The 23,619-nt window shown below is 46.8% G+C and overlaps 1 protein-coding gene and 1 long non-coding RNA gene across 4 annotated transcripts in view; one reads left to right on the forward strand and one right to left on the reverse strand.

Moving 5' to 3' along the window:
• Positions 1–5,894, reverse strand: part of SPRED2 (sprouty related EVH1 domain containing 2) — a 59,821-nt gene extending 53,927 nt beyond the window's left edge. Inside the window, exon 1 of the mRNA XM_071424916.1 lies at positions 5,219–5,894. Coding sequence (XP_071281017.1) covers positions 5,219–5,265 — 47 coding nt within the window. The 5' untranslated portion in view covers positions 5,266–5,894. The remainder of the gene's footprint in view (positions 1–5,218) is intronic.
• On the forward strand, positions 4,653–23,316 carry LOC139589003 (uncharacterized). Of its 3 annotated transcripts, none has more exons than XR_011678900.1 (5): positions 4,653–5,226; positions 7,424–7,539; positions 8,602–8,673; positions 13,792–20,875; positions 22,406–23,316. It is a non-coding gene; the product is annotated as an uncharacterized lncRNA (long non-coding RNA). The 3 variants fall into 3 exon arrangements; XR_011678899.1 differs by lacking the exon at positions 22,406–23,316 and having other exon boundaries at positions 13,792–17,287; positions 20,733–20,993; XR_011678897.1 differs by lacking the exon at positions 22,406–23,316 and having other exon boundaries at positions 13,792–20,993.
• Positions 23,317–23,619: the final 303 nt, after the last annotated feature.

Genomic DNA, 23,619 nt, shown 5'->3' on the forward strand with positions numbered 1-23,619 from the left:
GCAGTGGGGGCCAGCAGATGGTTTTCCCTGCTTTGAAGGAACCAAATCCTGAGAAACTATGTGGGCAAACCCAGCCTTAGCTCCCAAGAGCTGATGCAAAACCCAAGGTGAGGGTCAGACAAAGAGAGAAGGCGGCCAGCACAGCCCAGCTGCATTTCTCTGCAGCTTGAAAGGGTCAGGTTTACAGCACTGAGCAAGCACCAGAAAAATAAATGATTAAAGGAAATTTGACAAGGAAAGGGGGTGGACGTGGGTAGAGAAACAGGAAGGAAGGAAAACTCAGAAGATCTTGGCAGAAAACCAATAGGTAAGAAAAGAAACAAAGAAAAAAAAAGAAAAAAGAAATCATTATAAACCACCAGCTGAGTTTACGCATGGCCAAAGTGGGAAGAAATGGCCAGTGCAAGCAAGATGCTGGGAGATGCTGCCCTGCTCTGCTTGTTGCCAGGCTTGGAGCAGACCTCTCTTTCCAGTGCTGGGATTCATGTGACAACAGCTTCTTGCTTTCTTTTGGTAGTCTACAGAAACGGGGGCCTGCTGCAGTTCCTATCTCCTGTCAATCAACTCCACAGTCTATCCGTGCCTTTTTTAGTCAACTGACCTTTTCTATTTTACTTCTTTTTTAAATTCTACACTGCTTTAGAAGCCTAAGTCCTACAAAAATCAAATGCTCCACTTAGCAAACAGGGCATATATCAAAAACACAGTCTCCAGAGCTGTACTTTTAGTTTCGCTGATCTCTGTGCCCTCTCCACCCCTGCACAGCTCTTGCAAGAAAGATCACCTTGTGCTGTTACAAAGTTGGGGAAAAAAAGGAAAAACAAAAAAGCCAAATTTTTCAATGAATTTGTTGTAGGAGCAGTTCCTATGTCCATTCTGCTGGAGGGAAGGAAACTGAATTTATCAATTCCTCAAATATGCCTGACCATGTAAGAAAGAAAAATGAGGGATTGAAACCAATAGTTACGTTGTGTCTCATTCCTGAGCTCCTATTTTCCAGCCTGGTCCAGAAGAAGAAGGACAACTACCATCATCTCCCTGCAATTTGATGGCCAACAGGAAACAATTTTGTGGTTTAAATCCAGCTAACAGCAAACCAAACCCATGTTAAGAGCGAGCCTTGCCACACAACGCACTTTTGTTTGCAGCCTCAGGATTTAATTAAACAGGTAGATAAAACCTACCTTTTAACCCACACTCCAGGGTGTGCCTCAGTGAGATAAAATACAGGCTGCAAAACCAGGTCAAAGATGATTCCAGTGCTGGTGCAGCATCTGCACCCCACTCAAACACCGTCCCACCACACTCCTCAAGGAGGGGAGCTGCACCAAAACCTTCACTTTCTGGCCCAAAAGCAGGTTGGTTTGGTTTTTCCTTTTTAGTGCTGCATCTGGATTACCCATGGGCTGCATGGGGCCATAGCAGGGTCTAATGTGCTGAGAAATTAAAAATCTACCTCCCTTCCTCTTGTGGCAACCCTCTTCCCTTCCAGTTGTCTGACTGAACACCCTCTCCATACATCCTCCACCTACAACTCCTTTTCAAGCATTTCCAAAACAGAAGTAGAAAGAGTAGAAAGGGCAAATCCCTTCTTTTTTTCCCCCCTCTTCTTCATCTGACAGATCTATTATTCCCTTATAAACAACTACTTCTCCCAGAGACTGAACAAAGCAGCTACTTACATGTCATATTTTAAACAGGCATGTTTTCAAGCCAAGAAATAAACAGTTATATTTTGGCAATCCTTCATTTCCTGTCCTATTTGCGAGCGATAATGTCATAACACAGTGTGTCCCATGCCTTCCTCCCTGGCTGAAACTTGCAGCAAAATAATTTAGCTGAATGAGCTACCTTTAATACCTACAGAAAAATCATCAAAATGGGGCAAGAAGTAGTGAAAATGAAGGGGGGAAAATAAATTTTTTCAGCACAAAGGGCAAACTGCAATACTTATGGATTCAGTATTCAGAGCAAACATTGCTGGTGTCTGCTCAGATGTGGAGGGAAATGAGATTTTTGGATGGGCAAAAGAACCAGCAAGAGCAAGTTGAGTCTAATTTTCTTTCCTTAGACAGGAAAAAAATACATCAGTGTGATCTCACACCACATTTTGCTGTCCTGGACACCACTACAGCAACCCTACACATATGCCACTTAACCCAGCTCATTAAAAACCTCCGGGGGACCAGTCCCACTTGCAAACACTTGGCAGGAGCACTCCCAGCTCACTGGAATAAATCAGGAGTGCACTGGAGCGCCGGGGACACTCCCGGGACACAGCCCGGCCAGGGCATCGCGGCTCCATCCCAAGCAGCGCAAGGCTGCGGACCAATACTTCCTCGTTCTCTGACCTTTTCCATTTAATTACTTCCTGTGACTTTCTTGGAACCATGCATCGGAACGAGCAGGCGGCAGCCTCCGGGCATAACCGAATCACTTTAAGGGTTCAGCTCCATTCTCCTCCTCACAGGCGGAAAAGCCACGGGCAGCCTATCCAGGATGGCTTCAGAGAGGGTCACCCACAGCCACCCATCTTCTTGATGCGGCGCTGCCCGAAATCCCCCAGCGCTCAGGTCCAGCACCACAGCCTCTGATTTATGACCTGGCATCCTCATTCTGCCCCCACCCTGCAACGTGCGAGGCAGCACGGGCAGAGTGAGGGGCAAGGAGGAAAGCAGAAATAAAGGCTGAGATGTAGAGAGAGGCGCTTGCTTGGCAATGACAAACTGACCTCTAAGTATTGATCCGAAATGGTGCAGTTCTGAAGGGACCGATGAGTTTCCAGCATCCCAAGTCCTGTTTGCTTCCCTTCTCGCTTTTATAAATTGCCTCAAAACTCTAAGAGTAATTGAGCTGTTCTCAAGAAACTACTAAAAAAAAAAAAGGCAAAAAGAAGGGGGGGAAAACCTTGTTATTTACTTGAAGAGGGTTATTCTAAAAGGCATCCTGACAGTGGTCCCTTTTTTTGTAATCTGGCTGTTAACATTTGCTCACAGTGCACTCAGTGAAACAAGAATAGCTATGCAAATTAAAGCCAGATATCTAGGGCAAATAGCGCGCTATACTACCATTGTTCTGACAGCTTGAGAAAACTTATCAGAAGAGCCTGTCCTTATTTCTTTTAACACCATATATATTGGAGAAAAAAAAATCAAATCACTTCACCCACCACTGAAATGAAAAAACAACCCATGAGTCACCGACTTCAGCAACGCTATCAATCAATGCAAGACTGGAAGCGAGGAGCTTACAGAGGAAACCATGACTTACCTAAAACACCTCTTCATGCCCTACAAAGCCAAGGCCTGCACTAAACCCTGACAGCCCAACCACGGCTGCCAGGAGAGCCACCAGGGATGTGCACTGAGGTAAGGACGATGAGGCACCACTGACCCTGAAAGTCAACACATCCAGACCCCAACAAAAAAGCTTTCAGTGGCCTGGGAATGGGTTGAGTATCAGCTCCCTGTGGTCACCAGCACTCCCAACCTCCAAGGGACCAAAGCACACAGTTGCTGCTGGCTTGATAGGTGACCCCAGGAGAGGTGGCCTGACCCAAGAGCTCCCACACACATGAAAACCATTAGCTGAAGCCTCCGTCAGCATGGCAGTGCAGCAGCACATGGAAGAATTCACTCCCAAAACAAACTGCAGCCTACAGTCAGGGGAAAAAAATCCCCCACCTAACCATCAGAGCTAAGTGCTCAGTGTTTTACACCAACATTCACCTCTCCACCGAGCCCTGCAGGAAAACACATTTGGAGCAGTATCTTGCCTCAAGATGAAGGCAGGTGAGCGCCAGATTTTTGTCCACTGGATTGGGTTAGGTTGGACCCCGTGTTCTCAAACCCAGAGACAGGGACCTACTTCTCTTCCTCTTGTCCAATTTCAAAAGTTTAAAAAAAAACCCCAAACAAACCAAATGAAGAAGCAGGTTTTTTACTGGAAATGAGTTGGCCACGTTTTTCCAGCCTGCTAGGTCACTTCTTTTTGTTTAGTTTTTTTTTTTCTTGTTTTGGTTTTTCTTTTACCAAATTCAAAATAACCACGATTTTAGAAGCTATATATAAACACGTATTTATAGTCTCTTCATTAAGAGCTGCCAAAATAACAATTCCTCTCAACACACACATTGGGGCCAGAAGCCATTTCCTTTGCCACTCACATTTCTCCAGTAAATCACCCTAAAATACGTTTATCATGATGAAGGTGCAAGCGTGGCACATGCCAACGATTATGATTTTTTCGGACCTCAAAACCGAGCCAAAAAGTTGCACAATTTTGACGCTGCTTTATAAGCCCTGCAAGGAGTCGTTTTAAAGCACGGTACATCCTATGGCGCTTGGCACCGACCCAGTCCTGCACGCCAGTGAGTCATTCCTCTTGACTGTCAAAACCCCGAAGAGATAGCCAGGAACAGCCCTTGGGCCAGCACGGCGTGAAAGAGCCCTTCCTGCCATTCCGCTGCAGTAGCTTTAGGTTTTATTTTGGGGAAGAAAGCATTAAAAAAGGGAAAAGGGCACCGTCGGGCATTTTGAAAGCCTCGGTGCGGCCTCTCGGGGGGTTTATTAGCGGGGAGGCGGCGGGAGGGCTGCGGAGCGGGGGTGGGCGGCGGGGGTGACGGTGAATGGAGAGGCCGCCGGTGACCGGGTTTATGAATGCGGCGTCATGTGACGGCGGCGGCGGCCGCCCTCCTATTCACAAAACGGTGGCGGCCGGGGCGGGGATCCGCGACGTCGTGTGTCCCCCCCCAGCTCCGCTTCCCGACCCCCCCAGGCCTGGGGCTGCGCGGCGGGGGCGCGCACCGCTCCCCCCTCCCATCTCCGCCGCTTCCGCCTCCGACCGCCCCCGCCGGGCGCCCCGAACCCCTCGGCCGGGGCGGGGAGCGGCGGCGGCGCGGGGCTGCGCCCCCTCCCTGCGGTGCCCCGGGGCCCCGCACCCCGGCGGGGCCGCGCCGCCCTCCCGGGGGTTTTTATGAATGAAAGGGCCGTATGCAAATGAGCGCGGCCCGGGGGGAGCGCGAAATGGCGGATGCGCGGGCGGGCGGCGCGCACACGAACGCGCGTGTCCGCGTCCCTCTGTCCGCCCGCGGCCGGTCCGTCTGTCCCTTAGTGCACGGGGTACGGAGATGAGCGACCGGCACCAGTTCCCGCCGGGGCAACAAAGACTGCCCCCTGTTCCGTGCCCCGACCCGCCCGCCGCCCCCGGCCCCGCTCACTCGTCAGGGTAGGCTTCCTCGGTCATCTTCTCCCCGTCTAGGCTCATCCCTCGCCGCGGGCGGCCGGGCTGCGCCTCCGCATCTTCCCGAGCTTCACATGGCGAGGGAGGCCGCGCCGCGGCGGGCCGGGGCTGGCGGCCGCGCCGGGCCCGACGGCGCGGGAGCGCGGGTGGCGGCGGGGGGGGAGAAGGGGGGACTACGGCCGCGCTCGTCGCCGGGCGGTGGCGGCCGGGGGCGGAGGAGGAGGAGGAGAGGCGGCGGTCAGCGCGCCGCGGGGGCGCGGCGGGGCGCGGCGGCGGCGGCGGCGGCGCGGGGTCCGGGCCCGGGGGAGCGGCGCAGCGCCCGGGGGCAGGCGGCGGCGCCGGGCCAGCCCCATGGCCGCGATCACGCCATGGCGGGGCGCCGCGGGGGGCGGCGGAGCGGGCAGGGAGGGAAGGAGCGGGGAGCCCCGGCAGGAAGCGGCGGCGCTGCCGCGGCCGCCGGGAGCGGGCAGGGCAGCGCCGGACCCGGGCGGGAGGAGGGAAGGGAGGAGGGAGGGAGCCGCAGCGGCGGCGGCGGGGAAGGAGGAGACGCGGCCGGCAGTGGCGCCGCCCCGGCCCGGCCCCCCGAGCCCCCGCGGCGCAGCGCAGCGCCCGGGGTGCGGTCCCGCCGCGTTCGCCTCCGCCCGCTGGCGCCGCCCCCCGCGCCGCAGCCCCCGCGCCCCGCCCGCTGCCCGACGCTGCTCTCGGCCGGGCCGGAGCGACGGGGCCCGCCCGGCTGCGGTTTGTACCGTACGGCCCGGCCCGGCCCGGCTCGGCTCGGCCCGGCCGAGCTCGCCGGGTTCAGCCTCACCCGGCCCCGCTTAGCCCTGCGCAGCCGGACCCAGCAAGACCTGCCAGGCCGCACTTAAAAATCACAGAATCGATTAGGTTGGAAAAGTCCTCTGAGATCATCGAGTCCAACCTATGACCGAGCACCGGGTCAGTCAGACAGTGGCACTGAGTGCCACGTCCAGTCTTCCCTTAAACACCTCCGGGGGCAGTGACTCCACTACCTCCCTGGGCAGACCATTCCAATGTCTAATGACCCATTCTGTGAAGAAATTCCTCCTAATGTCCAACCTGAAACTCTACTGGCGCATCATAAGAGTGCGTCTTCTTGTCCTGTCGCTGGTTGACTTAGAGAAGACCTTGCCAGATGCTCCTTTCAGGTACTTGTAAGAGAGTGATAAGGTCACTCCTGAGCCCCCTTTTCTCAGGCTAAACAACCCCATCTCCCTCAGCCACTCCTCATGAGATTTGTGCTCCAGACCCTTCACCAACTTTGTTGCCCTGCTCTGGACATCTTGGCTCACTTCAACCTGACTTCTCCCAGCCTGGCTGGGTTCAGCCCAGCCTGGCTCAGCTTGGTTCGGTTTTGCCCAGGGCAGCCTGGCTTGGTGCAGCTCCTTGTAGTGGCTGATGTGTTTCTGTACCATGATGCCGTGTGCCCTGTGAGTGGTCTGGCAGCTGATCAGTAGAAGAAGCCCAGGGAGCTAATGTTGCCCCCACAGCTGTTTTCTCAACATCCTTGTGTTCTTCCCACCCCACCTTGCCCTCTACGAGAGCTCAAATTGCCCCTTAGAGCCACATTCAGAATTGCTGTGGGGTGCACACTGGCATGCTGGTAACATCATACAGCTTTTCTCGTAGGTCAGTTTAAATGTTTTTTGCTGCAATGAACAGTGCCATAACTGTAAACACTCTACCAACTTGTGTTGTGTTCATAGCTACACCATGACATCTGCCCTCAGGACTTGCTTGGTCCACAGAGGAGGGGTAACAGGAGCTGACTATAGAAAACATAGTTTGGCCCATGAAGTTAAATAACTAGCTGTGAGTTTTGGTTTTGCTTCCCCCATCAACTTCTCTGTTATTGGGCAATCCTGGGAGAAGAAATGTGTCTGTACCACCTAAGCACATCACCTTGCCCTCCAGCTTTTGCAGGCCCCTCCACTGCAGCATCCCTTTCCCACTGCAGGTAGGGAGATGAGCCATCTCTGCTCTCACTGCATTGGGATATTCAGTCTTGTTGTGGCTGCAGTTCCTAACAGAGTCCCTTACTGATTTAACTTTCAAGTCTAGTCTATGGGATTTAGTCTTGAAAGGGCCTTCAGATTTTGGTGTGGAAATTGTGTTTCTGCTCTGCTGGGTTTCAGTTTCTAAGTGCTGTAAATTTTCTTTTCAGGAACAGAAGTGGAAACTCAGAGAGAAACCTGTGGACTGCTAGTAATGAGATGGAGGCAAGAGCTGATGAAAGCGTTGAGGTCTTCTCCTCACGGAGAAGCAGTTTGTCCTTCAAAGGTGGTACCAGAATTTGCAGCTTTGTGGCACAATATTACAGTAATATTCCTGTCACTGCTAGAGGTTTGGCCATAACACCAGATAAGGTGTGAGAGTGCAAGCCTGCTGCCCTCCCTTTGGAAGACTGTGGGTGCTCTTTTGGGTGGCAATGCTGTCTATTCCCCCCAGCCCCTTCCCACCCATTCCTTTGCAAAGCCCAGTTTGTCACCCCCTTAACTGTGCTAATGCATCCCCCACTGAGGAGTGACACTGCTGGATCTGCTAAATGGTCCCAGCTAATAATACCCCCCAATACCTCTTTCTTTTGGAAAGTTATTCAAGGATCCAGCTTGCAGAATGGCATGATAAACATCTTGGCAAAGCTGAGCTGGCAGCAAAAGGAAGTGTCAGGACAGGAGTAGAGCGGTTGGGGGCAAGGAAATGGCAGGAACGTCTTCAGCTGCTGTACAATAAAAGACCAGATGTAATGATTTGACACAGTTCCACCCATCCTATGTCTTTTTTTCCCCCCCAAAGGATGCTGAGATTGCACAGACCTCTAACATCCTCAAAATCTTTCATGCCAAAAATTTCTGTGATTAGCAGGAACACTGATGTGCCTGAAGTGGGGAGTATGGCATTTAAGCAGTTGCTTACTACAGAATATGGGGAGAGTTATAGCCCTGTGAAAAACACAGGGCACAATCATGTAATTAAAAGGCCATTATAATGGTTGTACCTCTGAGGTGGACTGGGTATTAATCACTGTTTGATTAATACTTGAGAGCTTGTCTGTGTGATCTGGATGTATTTTTATGTGCTTATGTTGTGTGTGCACATATTTACCCCGATGGTGAGAAGCAAATGTGTCTGAGGCTTGGAAGCTGAAGTTTTACTTGATCTAGCTTCTTGAGTCATTTCCTGTGGATTTGCAAGATCTCTTATTTGATCTCTGCTTTCACTGTCCTGCCAATTTGCAAGCTGCTAAGCGATTTATTCTCTTAATGGTTTCTCTCACTCACTGCACAACCCTCTTACTATTACTTTCACTGAAGTATTGAATTTTATTTTTCTAATATTCAGGTTACTGTGCCAGTTCTTGTAAGCCTGTTGGAGCTGACTGACTTTTCTGAATGAAAAGGCTCTCTCTCAGAGGTGTGGTTTCTGTTTGTGCATTGTGTTGTTTGTACACAGAGCTTCTGCTCAAACACAGAGTAGCGCTTCCCTGTGATGCGATCGTTAAGGTACCCAGAATTAATTAGCCATTGGTGGCAGAGCTTCAAGGCAGCAGCTCCTGCATACTAACGATTTGCCTGCTATGACTGTCCTGTGTTTTATATTCAAAAGAAACATTTTGCGGAGTAATCCTTCAGCTGTTGCACAGAACCTTGTTTCTGCTCAGATTGGAAAAAAACTCCCCTGAGTGCTGTTACACCTTTAGCTAGCACTTATTTAGGGTGAGAACCACTGGAATTTGAAGTGTTAAAGTTTAGGATGGCATTTACTGCAGGCTTGCAACGTAGCCTCCTGCCTTCACTTACTCTCACTTGTAAAGCCTTTCAGCCTTTGAGCTGAAATCTTCCACACTGTTGATTTAGGAACCTAATTATGAATGTTGGTACCCTGTTGACTGTGCTGAATTCAATGATTTTTCCACTGACTCACTTGGTGACTTTGAATGAGTGAGGAATGGAAGTCAGCAGTCCTGAATCATGCCATCCTCCAGACAATTACCCCCCCTCCCCAATAATTCTTTTGAGCAGCAATCATATTTTAAAAGCAACGATTGCATCTGTATTTTCCCCCATCATAATTTCTCAGAATTTAAGAGCTACAAAAACAATCTGCAACATTTCAAGTGTAAAGTCTTTCAGGATTGACACTTTTTGGGAGGTCACAGTTTGGAAATACAGGGGTTTTTTCCAGCAGGAGTGGGATTTTAGCATGTGGTTTGGAGAATTGTTGGGATCCTTTTTGGGCACCTGCCAGGGAAAGAGGATGTGGAGAGCTCCTTGCAGTCTTCCCAGGATGTCTTTTTGGAGGCTGGTAAAACCAGAGCAGGCAAGCAGAACGGACCCTTGCTGCCAGATGAGCAGACTATTCCACTTCTCCATTTTTCGGTCTTTGTAAACCTGCATTTTACTAGGACACAAAGTTGAGGAGATCTCTGCACCGTTGCCTGTATGGCTTTTCTGGACACCATGGGATCAACTTGGGCAACAGCAGCAAATGTGCTGAGGGCTGGGAAGGCATTGACCAGTGCATGGAGTCAGGCATGAGTCATGCCTATGGGACAAATCTGGTGTCATTAGTAGCTGTGTTCCTCAAACCTTGTGCTCTCCTTCATCCTCTCCCAAAATAAAAGCAAAGTTTATTGAAATGGGGAGATGGTGAGGAAAAGCAGTATTTTCAAACCCTTGCTTTCCTACTGGACACTCTGTTGCCCTCCTAATATTCAGCAGTAAGTGATTTATAGCCCCCCTGACATGGTGGTTTGGTGTTTCCTTTGTGTGCATAACTTCCTTTTGATATAAAGGGATGATAACAAACCTAAATTGTAGTCTCACAAGCACATGACACTTTGTCTTTGTGGTGCAGATAGCAGGAAAATGCTCTAATCTTCAGTTCAACACTTCAGCCTATCCACCCCCAAATTCCATCCTGGTGAGAGGGTGGCATTAGTAGGTTTAGTGAGACAGCAGTGTTGGTGGGGGTGATTCTTTCACACACAGTAGTGCAGGATGATGGTTTTGGGAGTGCCACTAGAGTCAAATCCCTGGCATGGACTCAACAAGAGACGGGTGCACAGCTGCTTCTTGAACTTTTTTGCATACCTTTTTGTGCTGAATGCTTGGAAGGAAAAACTGCTACAAAACCTTCACTTTCTGCTGCCGGTTCTGCAGTGGTGCTCCTGCGTGTTCCTGACTCAGCATGCCCTCTGGACCATCAAACTGAAAAATAAGTGTGCAGAAACTTTGCAAGTGTCACCGCAACCTCAGGATTAGTCCTAAAGCCAGGCTACTCTCAGCATGAGGGAAGGACTGTTTTTCTCTTGAGATGCCTTTCCACCCTTGAGAGGTTTCTGCATTTTTGATACAGCTGTTTCCAGGGCCTCATGAGAACTGAACAAACAGATGCCAAATAAAGTTTTACTTCATGGAGCACAAAAGTGGATGGCTCTCGGAAAAACACTGGGCTTGTGCACACCTTTGTCTCCCCTCCTTGGGGGTCATTGAATCAGGTTTGAACCTTTAAGTGTATTTCAGAAAGCTGCCTTCTGATAGCCAAACTTCACTTGGGTGTTCCTCCCTTTCCCTCACAGCTATTGTGAGACCATCTCCTCTGAACACTCATGTTCCCTTTATTGCAAAGCTCTTTGATCAGCCTCAGCAGGTGACATGATGAACAGTTGACTGACTACTTTGGCAAAACCAGTTTTTGTGGCTTGACCTCCTTTTCACACACAGTGTCTTGCTGTGAGTACAGGGTCCTATTCAGTGTCTGAGTGGTTATAATTGTTGGTTTACCCAGTCTAGACCTGGTTGTGGGAGAAACCCCTGCACAGGTATCAATCAGGAATGGCTTCTGGAGTTAAATTAAGCATTTGAAATATGGAAATGCTGACATGGCTGGGTCAGATGTTTGATGATACACAGGGGAAATGAGTTGTATATACCCTGTCTGTATCCTCATTTACTCAGCCCTTGGCTTCAGGGCTGCTCAGTGACACTGACCCACTCCGTCCTTTGCAGATGCTTGGCCATATTTAATTTCAGAGGGTGCCAGTCCACCCTCTTCTCCAGGCAGATATTTTCCCTTGTGTCAACATCCTCATAACAACTCCAGCTAGGTAAATATAGCACATGCCTTATGAGTGTCCTGGAAGGACTCAGAGGTGGAGAGTTAGAGCTAAAGAAGTCTCATGGTTAACCCCATGCACCACCGAATAGCTTTGGGATAAGTCGCAGCACATGATGAGGAAGTTGGGAGGAGAGTTTAATGGTCCTGCAGAGAACACCTCCTTAGACAGCCACCCTCCAAGACGTTCCCAAGGATTCCCATGGAAAATAATCCTGTGCTCCTTTTATGTTCTGGTAATCACACACATATTATGCCTCCCTGCCAGTTCTAAGGAGAAAAGTGATTAGTCACTCCACACAAAAACCTTTGGGAACTGTACATATAATCCACTATGGATGCCAGCTCCATCTAGAAGGGAATGAAGACTCGCAGCTCTGCTCTGTGTGGTTGTCAACAGAAGCTGCTATTTGCAGGTACTGGATGCAAGGCCTTCCAGGTGCCCACTGCCAGCTGCATCCCCAGCAGTGTTTGCTGCCAGGCTTAACAAAGCCCAGAAATGCAAGCCCAGCTTATGAGAGCTTCACACCTACAAGACCAAAAGCACAAGCTTGATCCTGCTCAGAGTTCCCTTGTTTAAGACAGTAGACTCTCCAGTCTCTTAGAGAAAAAAAGAAGGGCTGGTTATTGCTGGATGCCTGTTCTGACCTTAAAAGCTGAAAGTAAAAACCATCCAAGATATGGGGCATGCTGAAGTGGCAGCTGAAGGGCTTTTTTTGTTCCTTCTGCAGTTAATGCCATTGTGCTAAAATTGCACACGGGTGGGAATGGGGGTTAATTTAAGGTTTAGTGTGACCAAGAAGAATTATTTAGAAAATAGCAAATGGACAGCATTCTGAAAAATGAGCTTCACTTCCCTAACTAGGAGTACTTAAGTTGAAGAGACTATGAAGGAAACCTCCATATCCATGGCAGGTAAACATTTGCCTTTGATTCTGTTTTTCTCTTCAAGTCTAGAAACCCCAGCATTTACACTTAAATGGATGTGCTGTAAGCTATGTTTAGGAAGAGAATTCCATCCCCTCCTGCATGTACTTTTACACATGATAATTATTTGACTGTAGCTTTACAAAGTATGGCTGGAGGGATGGTTTGAAAGGGAGGAGTTACATAGCACTGATGATAACTGCCTGATTCAGCCCTACTGAAGGCAGTGGCAGCAGGATCAGACAATCCAGAAGAGATTATTTTGTTTTAAATAGCCATTATGGACCTTCAGTGACTTATGATAAATTCCTGCCTTCTGATTTCATGCACTGGAGGACACACATGTGTGCTGGAACCATGCATGTCTTCAGAGTCACGTATTCAGTGTGGACATGAATCTCTGCATTTTGTCACCACTTTAAAAAAAAACAAAAACTAACAGAGAGCTAGAGAGCTTATGAAGATGACATTTTTGTGAATGATGGTATTTTTTTAATACCATCGGTTTTGTCTTCATCAAACATATCACAGAGTCTGGGCTTTTCCTTTATTTTTTACATTCTGCTTCTTCTCACCCACTTGATCTGCTCCTTCCATACAAATGGAGTTGTAGTCCAAAGCTCATGGAGGGGTGAAAGAGCTGCTCTATAACCACATGGTCTGGATGCAATACCTTGCACATAACTGCTTCTCTTTGTGCCAAAGACATTACCACACTACCAGTATTTAATTTATTACCACACAAAATGCTCTGGATAGCTGTGACATTGAAACACTTCCTATAAATTGGTTCCTGCTCAGCTCTAAAGACATTTGATGTTTTTGATGTTTTTTAGTCTAAAAAAGTACAAAGGTGAAAACTCTCCCACAAGGCCTGATCAAAATATTGTGAGATGGCAGTCTAAATTTTGGCCTCTCTCTGGCTTGCAGGCAAAGCAGGACAAGTCTTTGTTTTCTTGAAAGAAACAGGGATGGCTGTCTTTAAAATCCTGAGAGGGTGGAAAGCAGAGAGGATTTCCACCCTCCTGTGGCAAGGTCACTTCTATCCCCTCTGCAGATGGACCTACTGTAGTAAGAAGATGGGCAAGGCACCTTTTGAGAAGGTCACCAGAGCCTGTTGTCCTGTGCTTTCTAAGGAATGCAAGCAGTGGTAAGGGCTTCGTGCCACTACCATTTACCTGTCACCCATATCACAGGCAAAGATTTCTTTGATCATAATGTCTCTTATTGCAGGAAGCTGTGGAAACTCTGCAGTAACTTTGCTGCACACAACTACCCCAAAAGAGGCTTTGACCTTTTAACAATGGCACTTCATTATACAGTATTTTCTTGTGTTGATTTTTCAAGTGTTGGGGTGGAGATAATCACTGAGAAACACAAGATGTTGAAAAAAAAATATATTAAATTATATATTGTGACTTTTGATTTACAGTATCTTTGTAATCATGTCTGATCTTATGTGCTAATTTTCATTTGTATCCTTCACAGTCATTTGTAGGTGTGGAAGAAAGTGTTGGTCTTCCATTACAGCAGAAGGAGCTACAGCCCAAGGAGATACTTGGGTGTCAGGAAGAGGACTCAAACTCAAGAACATTTGGGAGTCATTTAAGACAGGAAGACAACATCCACTTGAGTTTAATTCCCTGTGCTTGGCTGTGAGTGGTGCATAAATCACCTGAGACCCTCCATTCCTCTGTAATTTACTGTTGGAAAGGACAGAAATAAATTCTAACATATTTGTGAGACACACCAGAATTACTCCAAACTTAGAAGAATTTTGGAGCAAAGTTAAACGCTTCAAGCCTAAATTGCACACTGCTAATTAGCTCCTTATAGTTTATGTCATCATGGATTAAAATGAAATGCTGCTATGAAGGTGCCCCATCAAACAGAACATGGTTCTAGTTGTTTGTCTTGTGTGGCCTGAGTAAAAGTGCATTTCCGCCCCAGGAAAATCCTTTATGTCCTGATTTCCAAGTTCAAAAATAACTCTCTACAGATGAAACATATTTTTCACCCTTTAAAGTAGTGTTTTCACCTACAAATACTTGCTGCCTAAACAAGATCTCTTTCCTTTGCACTTGTGCCAACATGCAACTTGGATAAAGAACTAAACTTAGATTCATAGTTGTAATGCTTCCACTGACTTTTTTGGTTTTGTTTTTTAATAATGACTCTAAGACATGTGCCATCTCTCTTCTGAATTTTAATCTTTCTAATGAAGGTGTGTTTGAAGAAGGCACACCCTTCAGAAGATGTTTTGTGGTATCGTCTTTGAGCCTTTAGTGTTGAGGACCAGCTGCATTTTCAATTTTAAATGCACTTTTCAGGGTCTTACATCACAGAGGCCTAAATTAAAACACACTTACCATAAAGAGGTGCAGCACATGCATTCATCCTGGAAATTGCACTGCGACATGAAAGATATCCAAACCCTACATGTAATTTTGAAGATGAGCAAGCCTTGGCCTTTCAGATGTCCCACGTGAGGGAAGCGCGCCCAGGTCCAGCAAAATTGTAAGCTTCTGAATCATGGAAGCTGGATCTTAAAGCCTCTAATTCCCACTGAATTAGAGATGTTTGACAATATGTGTGGCTGTGAAAATTAAGCCCAGTGCTGGATTGGGGGTGGCCGACTGCCTGGTGGATGTGAGCCTACGCAGGAACCCCTGTGGTCCAACACCCAGGGTGATCCAGGGACATGCAGAACTCAGCAATGGGCAGCTCTCACTTTATGCCTCCCAGCTCATCCTCCACATGTTATTCAGGATCAGGGATCAGGATCTGGTAGCTCCCCATGACATGAAAATTTTGAACATTTTCTTTAGTGGTTTGCAGGCTGAAAAGGGCTGGTCATGCCTTCTATAAAGAATTATCTGATTAGCTCTAGATGTCTTTCTCCTAATGAAGGTTATTGGAGAAAATTTTTCTTCTCTAGTATGGTGGTATACACCAGGAGTAAGACCTCTGCACCTTCATTTTGGATGTATATACCATGGTGAGAGCAGCAGCTGGTCTTTAACTTAGCTCCCTGCAGCTATGGAAACCTTGCCACAGGTTGTGCACCCCTGCAGAAACAGAGACCTACTTTCAGGGTTCATGGGTTTAATGCCAAATTCTCTCTCCATAGACATGGCTCCCAGCAACTGAACAGTAGCTTCAGAGAGCCATCAGCTTCATTAGCCTGCAGGTATACAGAGGGAACCCCCAAACTTCAGCCTGAGACTTCCCTTCCTGCCTCTATTTAATGTCAGTTTCACTTGCAACTGTTTAGGGGAAAGATTTTTCTGCAATCTCTTTCAAGTATCAGATACTGGCAATCCCTCTCCTGGAGTGCCGTGGTTGGAGAGTATCCTGGGCTAACTTGGGAGGGCAAGGCTCTCCCATATCTAAACGTTGCAGTAAATGTTATTCAGCCTCCTGTAGGGTTACTGAGCTTGACACAAATGTCCTAGCCAAGCTCACAAGGAAGAGGAAATATGGGAATATACGCCACCAGAAGACACTGTCTCCCTTGACGTTTTTGTCTGTAAAACAATAGCTTACAGAGCGTTTTTAACTGAAAGGTGTTGTTGGCCTCTTTCCTTTTCATTTTTTGACTTTTGTTTCCTGTAGGAGGGTCTCTGGAATTCCTTAATGTTGTCATCAAGTCCTAGGGATTTTTTTTCCCCTCTTTTAGCTGTGCTACATCTCCCAGGTTGCCAGCAATGCAAAATTGCTGAGGGAAGACATTTTTGTTTAAACTGGAAGCCATGAATACAAGAGCTTCTCCTCCCAAAGGAAATGTTGTTTTTACTTCCATGTCCTCAATCTTACATCTTTGCTTTGTACTCAGGTATTTTCACTTGAGACTTCCCAGTTTCCTAGAAATTCTGATTTACTCTCTTCCTGAGTCTGTGGAACAAGATACTAAATCCATCTTGCTTGGAAAAAAATTAAAGAAAGAACAATAAAACCCTAATTGAAACATTTTGCTGAAAAATGCCACAGCATGGTGATTTTGGAAACAAAAGCCAAATAAATACTTTTTGCTTTTCTAAATTAGGAAAATAAATGCTCGTGTATACCCATTCAGTTGGAGTGGAATTGGAAAATCTTTGTTTCATATGCAGTGCCAACTTCAGGAAAAGGAGAGTCTGGCTTTGTCTTCTTATGTGTATTTGTGTGTCTTTGTTATCAATATGTGGCAGTCAGTCTTGGGAAGTTTTACTGTGATGTTGAGGAGAAGTCTGCAATTCCAGGCACTAAGGCGGCTCCTTTGGAAAGGCTGAAATGTGGCTGCCTGCTCTTAGGAACTTCTCTAAAACCACAGGGACTCTGCACCCTACTTCTTTCTAACTCAGGACAACCAGATGTCCAAAGCCCAGGTCCATTCTGAGATCCTAACAAGTATCTTTGGGATATTGTTTTGTCCCAAATTTTATTTCCTGGATATGTTTTTTTTTCCAGCAAGCCCTTCTTCATCTGCAGTGATCTGATCTTCTTCCACATCGAAAAGACAGGAGTCTCCCATGCAGGAGACTTGTGCCTCACTCACCTCACCACCCTCCCCAACTTGTCCTCCCTTCACTGCTTCTTTCTCTCTTTACAGTCATCACCCAACTGTGAGCTTTGTAACCTCAGTGCATTTATATCCCCGCTCTCCCAGATCTCAAGGGATAAGTTCTTGTCAGTCCCACCCAGAGGGATCATTCCTGTGTGTGCAATGACTTTAGGGAACATCATGCAGAATCTCAGTCCAGGATTCCCTGGCCAAAACTGAGACACCACGTTCCCTTCCACCATGTGAAAATGAAAGTAAGCTTGGCCACAGCAAAACCACAGAGCAGTGGTGAAGCCTTCAGTGTTGGTGGAGGTGGAATAAAGCACACAAATCTTTACTTCAGATTTTCAAGGGGTGCAAAATACATGGATGTGCCTGTCAGCAAGACTTCCAGAAGGACAAAATGTCACGGGGATCCCCACTACGAAAAGCTGCCCTAAGGTTGGTGACACAGGATTTCCGCAAGCTGGTGCTTATCTTGTAGGCAGATCTCCTGGGGGGTGAAAAGTCAGACACACACACACACAGGTACAGTGAGCACAGCTGTCTGTTGTGGGGCTGTAAGGAACTGCCGGAAACCCATGGAGGAAGATGCAAAAAACCCCAAAAATGTAAAGGGGAAAGGCGGGAGGGAAGAAGCTGTTTTTCTCAAAGCTTGGCTGCCCTTGCAAGCAGAGTAACATCACAAAAGAGACACATGGTTAGGCAGGTTTAGACCATGAAATACTTTTGGAGTTTTGTAGATGGTGAAGTAGAGAGAAAGAAACTTTGCTGAACACCTGTGCAGTGGTTAATGTGATGTTTTCAGGAGAGTTCGCCCATGAGTAGGCACAGCGGCTTGCTGTGCTGATAAAGCTCATTTCTGCTCTGGAGTTAGGCAAACTGAGCCATGGGGGCAAATCAACTCACCAAAGCCACACAGTAAATGTGACAGAGGTAGAAAGATTAAATATGAACAGATTGCCTTTACCCTACCTGCTTCACACACTCATGTGAAGACAGAATCTGCACTGAGCATTTTAGAATCTCTTGAAATTCTGAAGTCAGGTGTCCTGGATAGTACTGACTCACTTATGTAGAAGTTAAGAATGGAGTAAAATGGGTTACTTGAGGTCTCAGTTTGGCCCAAAGGAGCAAAGGTTGTTGCTTGCTCCATGTCTGTGTGTCAGGAAGGCATAGAGCAGAGAACAAAACCTCTGAAAGACCTGGGGAAATAATAGCTGCTTCAGTTCAGGGGCTGAGCTGGAAAATGGAGAGTAAAAGAATTAGACTGCATCAAAGCAAAAGAAATGGTAATTTTAACCTTTTTTTTTTCCCCACTTGTTTTGGGGGAAATGGGAAAAAAACCCCAATGTGTTATTTTGGGTCAGCCCAAATTGCATTTTGAATGTAATATTTTGTTTTGAGGTTAGTTGCCCCTCTTGTTTCTCACACTTTCTTTTCTTTCATGTCTCTTTTGAGTGGAAAATGCCGCTTTAAAATAACAAATCAGAGGGTTGTGTTTAAGAGGCAGTGAAATAGAATGCTCTGGGATTTTCAAAACAATTTCTTTCAAGAAACGTAGTTATGTATGTATTTCCTCTATAAATTTTTGGGTGCAGTTGAAAATGTTTGCCATGTTTCATTCATATTGGCATATTGGAAACTCCAGAATTGCATGGGTTGAGTTTATATTTTTTTTCCTAGGTATTTTAGGGTTGTTTTTTTTTTTGTTGTTGTTGTTGTTTTTGTTTTTGGTTTTTGTTTTGTTTTGTTTTGTTTTTGAGCTTTTTGGTTTTTTTTTGTTTTTTGGCCTTATTAAATTTCTGCTGAAGGAATTGCCTCTGCAGAAACAACAAAAGGGAGATGTGTAACCTGAGGAATGGGAGATTTCAGGCAACAGGACAAGGCTTACAACAGCACCTGGGGCAGAGGCCAGTGTATGGCTGAAGGCAAAAGCATGAGCTTATTTCCCAGCAAAGCTACTGAAGAAACAGCAGTGAGGAAAGAGTTGAGGCAACAGGGGATGGATGTGTACAGTTTTACAGTGTTCAGTTTTAAGTGGCTGTGCCACTGGAGGGATGATTTTCCATCAGCCAGATCACTGTCACAAGCCTTGCATCCCAGGTTTTCTCAGTTTGCTGGCAGGCCCTAGAGAGGCAGATGTGTCGGATCATGGAAGGGATGTTGAGGGCTGGTTTTATTCTTGTGCACCCCATCCCCTGTGGGGGGATCTGCAGGGCTCTCTCCTTTGGTTGGGTTTGCCCTGTTAGGGCTATGGAGAGAGGGAGGTGCTCTCAGAGCTGCTACCCCTCTACCCTAGATCTGGGCTTGCTTGCTCTCCAGGCAGGCTTGGGGTGTATGGAAGAGCAAAATGCCTTGTGCTCGCTCCAGATAAGAGAGGTGATGCTGATAGGGGTGAGGGAAACGACGCAAGCAACTGACTGAAGCAGAATGTGGTTTGCAGCACAAGTGTTTGCCTGACTTGTCAGAACTGTGAGGCAGGGGCAGGTGGGAGCTGGTCCGGGGGTGCCACACTGCACTATGATGTCCAGTGGACAGTCAGGTCCTAGAGCTTCTCTTTCCATAGCATCCACTGTGGAGGCAGTAGCCCTTTAAAACCAGATGTAGGGTAACTGGCAGCTTAGGTGACAGGCATTTCCTTCCCAACCAAGAAATAATGCTGTGTGCTTTGACTAGCAGGGGAATTCAGACATTCTGAATTCAAGCCATTTAAAGTTAGAAACTCCTTTTTCTGATTTTCCCAGAGCTGGCCAGCTGTGGCCTTCTGTGTTTGCTGCATCATGAGATGCTTTGTAATGAAGTTGTGGGGTCTCAGCAGGCCTTATGCTGTCACTGGAACAATGGAGCGCAGACTTTCTTTATATCCTGGAGGGCATCAAATAATAAGAACAAGAAAAGTTGTCCAGCTGTGCTTCAGCTGGACTACTTTTCTCTTTTCATTTTTTCAATGTCTTAGTAGACAGTGTGGCTGTCTGACTCACTTGTCTTCTGAGGAGGATACTTAAAATGTAAATAGAAAACTTGTTTTAAGAAATGGCATGTGCCTAGCATGAAGAAGTAAGAATTACCCTTGCTGGAATAACCTTCCTTTCATTGGGACTATATTAGGGAGGAATTTGGTCCGCTCCTTGGCAGCTCCATGCACAAGCTGGCCGTTGTTATTAAAATCTAGAAATTCATTCCTAACCTTAGTCACCTCAGGTGATTTGCACTTGAAAAGATCACACAGACTGGTAAATTTGGGAAGGATACATAAAGGACTAGCAACACTGCCTTCTGGCTGGTGAGGGCTGGGGTTACTCAGATTTCTTGGCAGTGCAGGGCTATTCATTAATTCAGTTTAACCCCCTACAAAGTCCATGTAGAGGTGAAGAATTGCAGGCAAAATCCACTGGCTGGACCCCCAGTTCAGAAGACTGCCTGGAGGTGTCTGTCATGGCTCAAGGTGTCCTGGAGAAGGAAGCCTAAGTATCTGGCTCTCCTGGCCAGTGGGAGATGTGCCTGTGACAGTGCAGGATGTTTGCTGCTCACAGCTTCTCTCCAGTTCCTTGTCACAGTAAGGTGAAAATGGACACAACAAGTGGCTTAAAGAATAGATTTTGAAGAGAGCAGGTCAAGGGATCTGTGGGGCCTGGTGGTGGGAGTGACTTGAGCAGCACAGCTGCACCTGGAGGAGGATGTACAGCTCCACCCCTATGCTCCTGCTGGGAAAGGCCTGCTTGGGAGGCAAAGCCCAGCTCAGCAGGGACCTGGGAAAAAGGGGGCTATGAAACAATTTGCCTGCATCTATTGAAGCAAAGCAAGCAGACGGCATGGAGAATGACTCATATGCTAAGCCCATCATACTTGCTGTCATATTTTTTGTTGGTTTTTTTCGTTGTAGAAACCACTACAGAGAGCAGCACATTTCCAGGAGCCCGGCTCCAGCAAGCAAACTTCCTTGTGGCTTCCTGTCGGCTTGGGGAGGATTCGTGGCTGGGATGCTTTACCTCTTCCGTGCCAACTCAACTGGAGCCATGTCTCAAGGTGGTTCTTTGATACCCTGTACAAAGGATTGTTCCTTATGGTGTTTTTGTCATGAAATAATATGTTTCTGCAAAGTTTAATCTGATTAAAATACAAAGAATTAGGATGGGGGACTGGATATGTGCAAAGTAGTATTTATGTATCTGTTTCTTTTGTTAATAGATAGGCCTGCCAGTTCCACAAAAACTTAAGCATGCACTTAGTGTTCCCAGTGGCTAATCCCATGAAAGTCTACTCCCAGTGTGTATTCAAGCACACACGTACATCCGCATATGGCACAGACTGCATGGCCCTAACCCTGATGTGCTGACTTAGAGCTGTCAGTTGTGAATGTTCCCATGTCTGGAGCATATCCTCAGACTCAGGGATGCCTAAACCCTCACTGTCTGGATCTACAAGGTGTTAAGTAGGACTTGGAAAATGGAGGGCTGGAACGGATAGGCAAGAAGTTACATTTAATGATGTGAAATAACGGTAGAAGCCAGGCACAGGATCATTAAATAATGGATTTGGTTGTTCATTATTTACTTCAGCCTTCCTTCTGCCCCTGTGAAATGCTGACTCCTGTGCTGTCCATCTAAAAATGGCACAGTTGCCATAACTTTTTCCAAAATGGACATTTTTGTTTAATATTTTGAAAGCAGGTCTGACAAATCCACAAGTATCAGTGTTAGGCAGAAGAAGAGAAAGCTCAGAGATAATGCAGTATGTTCACGTAGTAAGGCATGCACCTTATCACTCAGTAAAATTGGTGAATTGCTATCAGTGCCACAACAGCGTTCTCAATTGCTCCAAGAACTTGCCATCCTTGATACAAGACCACCAGAATTTTGGTATGCAATCTGATAAAAAGCCAACTGTACCAAAGCAGCAAAGAGATTAAAAGAAAAACAAACAAAGGAAATGGAGGGGGGAAAACTCCAAATTAAAACTTGCAAACTAGAATTTTAACTGTATAACACATTTTATACTAAAAACCCTCACCATATATTCCAGTATTGTTTTGATAGCAGATCCATTGCTCATGTGAGAATGGAGTGACACCAGTCTGTAGGTACTGCTGTGCAATTCTGGGATCTCTAGAGCACTGGTGATTGTGAGTTGTTCTTTCTTATAAGGACCCTATGGACTTGGATACTTGGGAAGATGTGCTGGGTTTGATTTTCAGAGTAACCTGAAGCAAAAGTCAGCTTGAGGCTGCCAGATTGTGCCTGGTTTCAGATCAAACCTCTGTGAAAGTAGTGAATTGAGTAGGGTTTCCACTCAAACCATAAATTGGTCTTGATATGCTTGAAACTTTGCCCAGATTTTTTTTTTTCTTTTTCTTTTTCCCAAACTTGGCCTGTGTTCTAGCTTTGTAACAAAACCTAAAACAAACATCTCTGGGTTTCGGGTTTAGTTGTGAAAGTTTAACACAGAAACCATTTTCCTCCAGGGGGAAGGGGGTTGCTGGCCTGTGTGCTAAGGCTAAGCTTTGTTTTTTATTCTTTTGAGAGTGACAGTGACAGTTTGTATTTTCTCCCTTGAAAGAAGTTGGAGAAAAGGCTTTGGCTCAACCGCTGATCTGAAGGACAGAACAGAGAAGGGTGACCATCATGTCCCTGCTTGGATCTCCAGCCTGGTTTTCCCATTCTTGGTAGCAACAGGGAGTACATTATTGCAGAAAAGCCCTGCTGTCTGGCTGTGATGCTACTTAACTCAGACCAGAGCAGCTCTGAATCAAGGTCAGCATTTGATAGCATGGAGGCCAAAGATAGCAGGAGGACAGATTTTTGCCTGGCACATGGTAAGATCAACAACTGGGAACCATGCCACACAAGAGAAGGAGCTGTCAAAAATTGCAGCTTCCAGCTTGCGCTGAATTCCCATCTCACTGGGAGTGAGGCTTGTTGTGTAAGAAAGCAAGATACCATCCATTAATTGCTGGCAGCATTTTGTCTTTTTGAGAGATAGAAACTTCTGATTCCTCTTGTGTTTCTCCCAGCAAGCTGTGCCTGACTTTTTGTCAAGGAAGACCAAGCTGGCATTGCTCCCCTTGCCCTGGTTGGCATGAGGGAATCCAGGACTCCAGCATTTTCCCATTAGTCTAGGGCATCATGTGGTGTGAAACAGGGCTTTTTAAAGTTGTTTTTTAGTCCAGATTACTAATGTCTACAAGATGAAACACTTCAGGAGTTACCATTCACTACGCTAAGAAGTTGCTGCTGTCTCTGATGTGGTCCTCACAGCTTTTGATCCAGTGGCGTGAATGCCAACACCAGAGTCCTCTCGGTGTGCCTGGCTATAATCACAGGAAGCTCGTTCATTACGCATGTCCTGAAGATATGGAAGTCTTGCTAATCAGCTGGGTTGGGAGGGGTAAATTAATCATTTCCTTTTACACTTGTTGATAGAGCAATTCATTCTGTCATGTGAAAATTTGGAAGTGGGGGAAAGTTTCAGTAAACTGTGAGTAAAACCTGATATTTCAGTCATGTTGTGGTCCAGCTTTGCTGCTGCTTTTGTCTTTAATCTTACTTTCCGTGCCTCCTCACAGCAGGGCCTTTTCCAGGATTAAGCCACACTTCCTAGAGCTGTCCTTTTGAGTTAACTGGTACAGGGAATAGACCGAAGACCTAGGGAAGTGCACCTACTGTCCCCACTCAAGGGAGCAGATGAGATCCTGGAGAAAAATGCTTGAGGCAGTACAGCCACTGTTATCTCCAGCCATTAGCAGCAAGAAGAGATTAGAGACCTCACGTGCT

Source organism: Agelaius tricolor, unplaced genomic scaffold (genome assembly GCF_023055355.1).
Source record: "Agelaius tricolor isolate 1412-34295 unplaced genomic scaffold, bAgeTri1.0.p SCAF_1, whole genome shotgun sequence".
NCBI classification, from domain to species: domain Eukaryota; kingdom Metazoa; phylum Chordata; class Aves; order Passeriformes; family Icteridae; genus Agelaius; species Agelaius tricolor.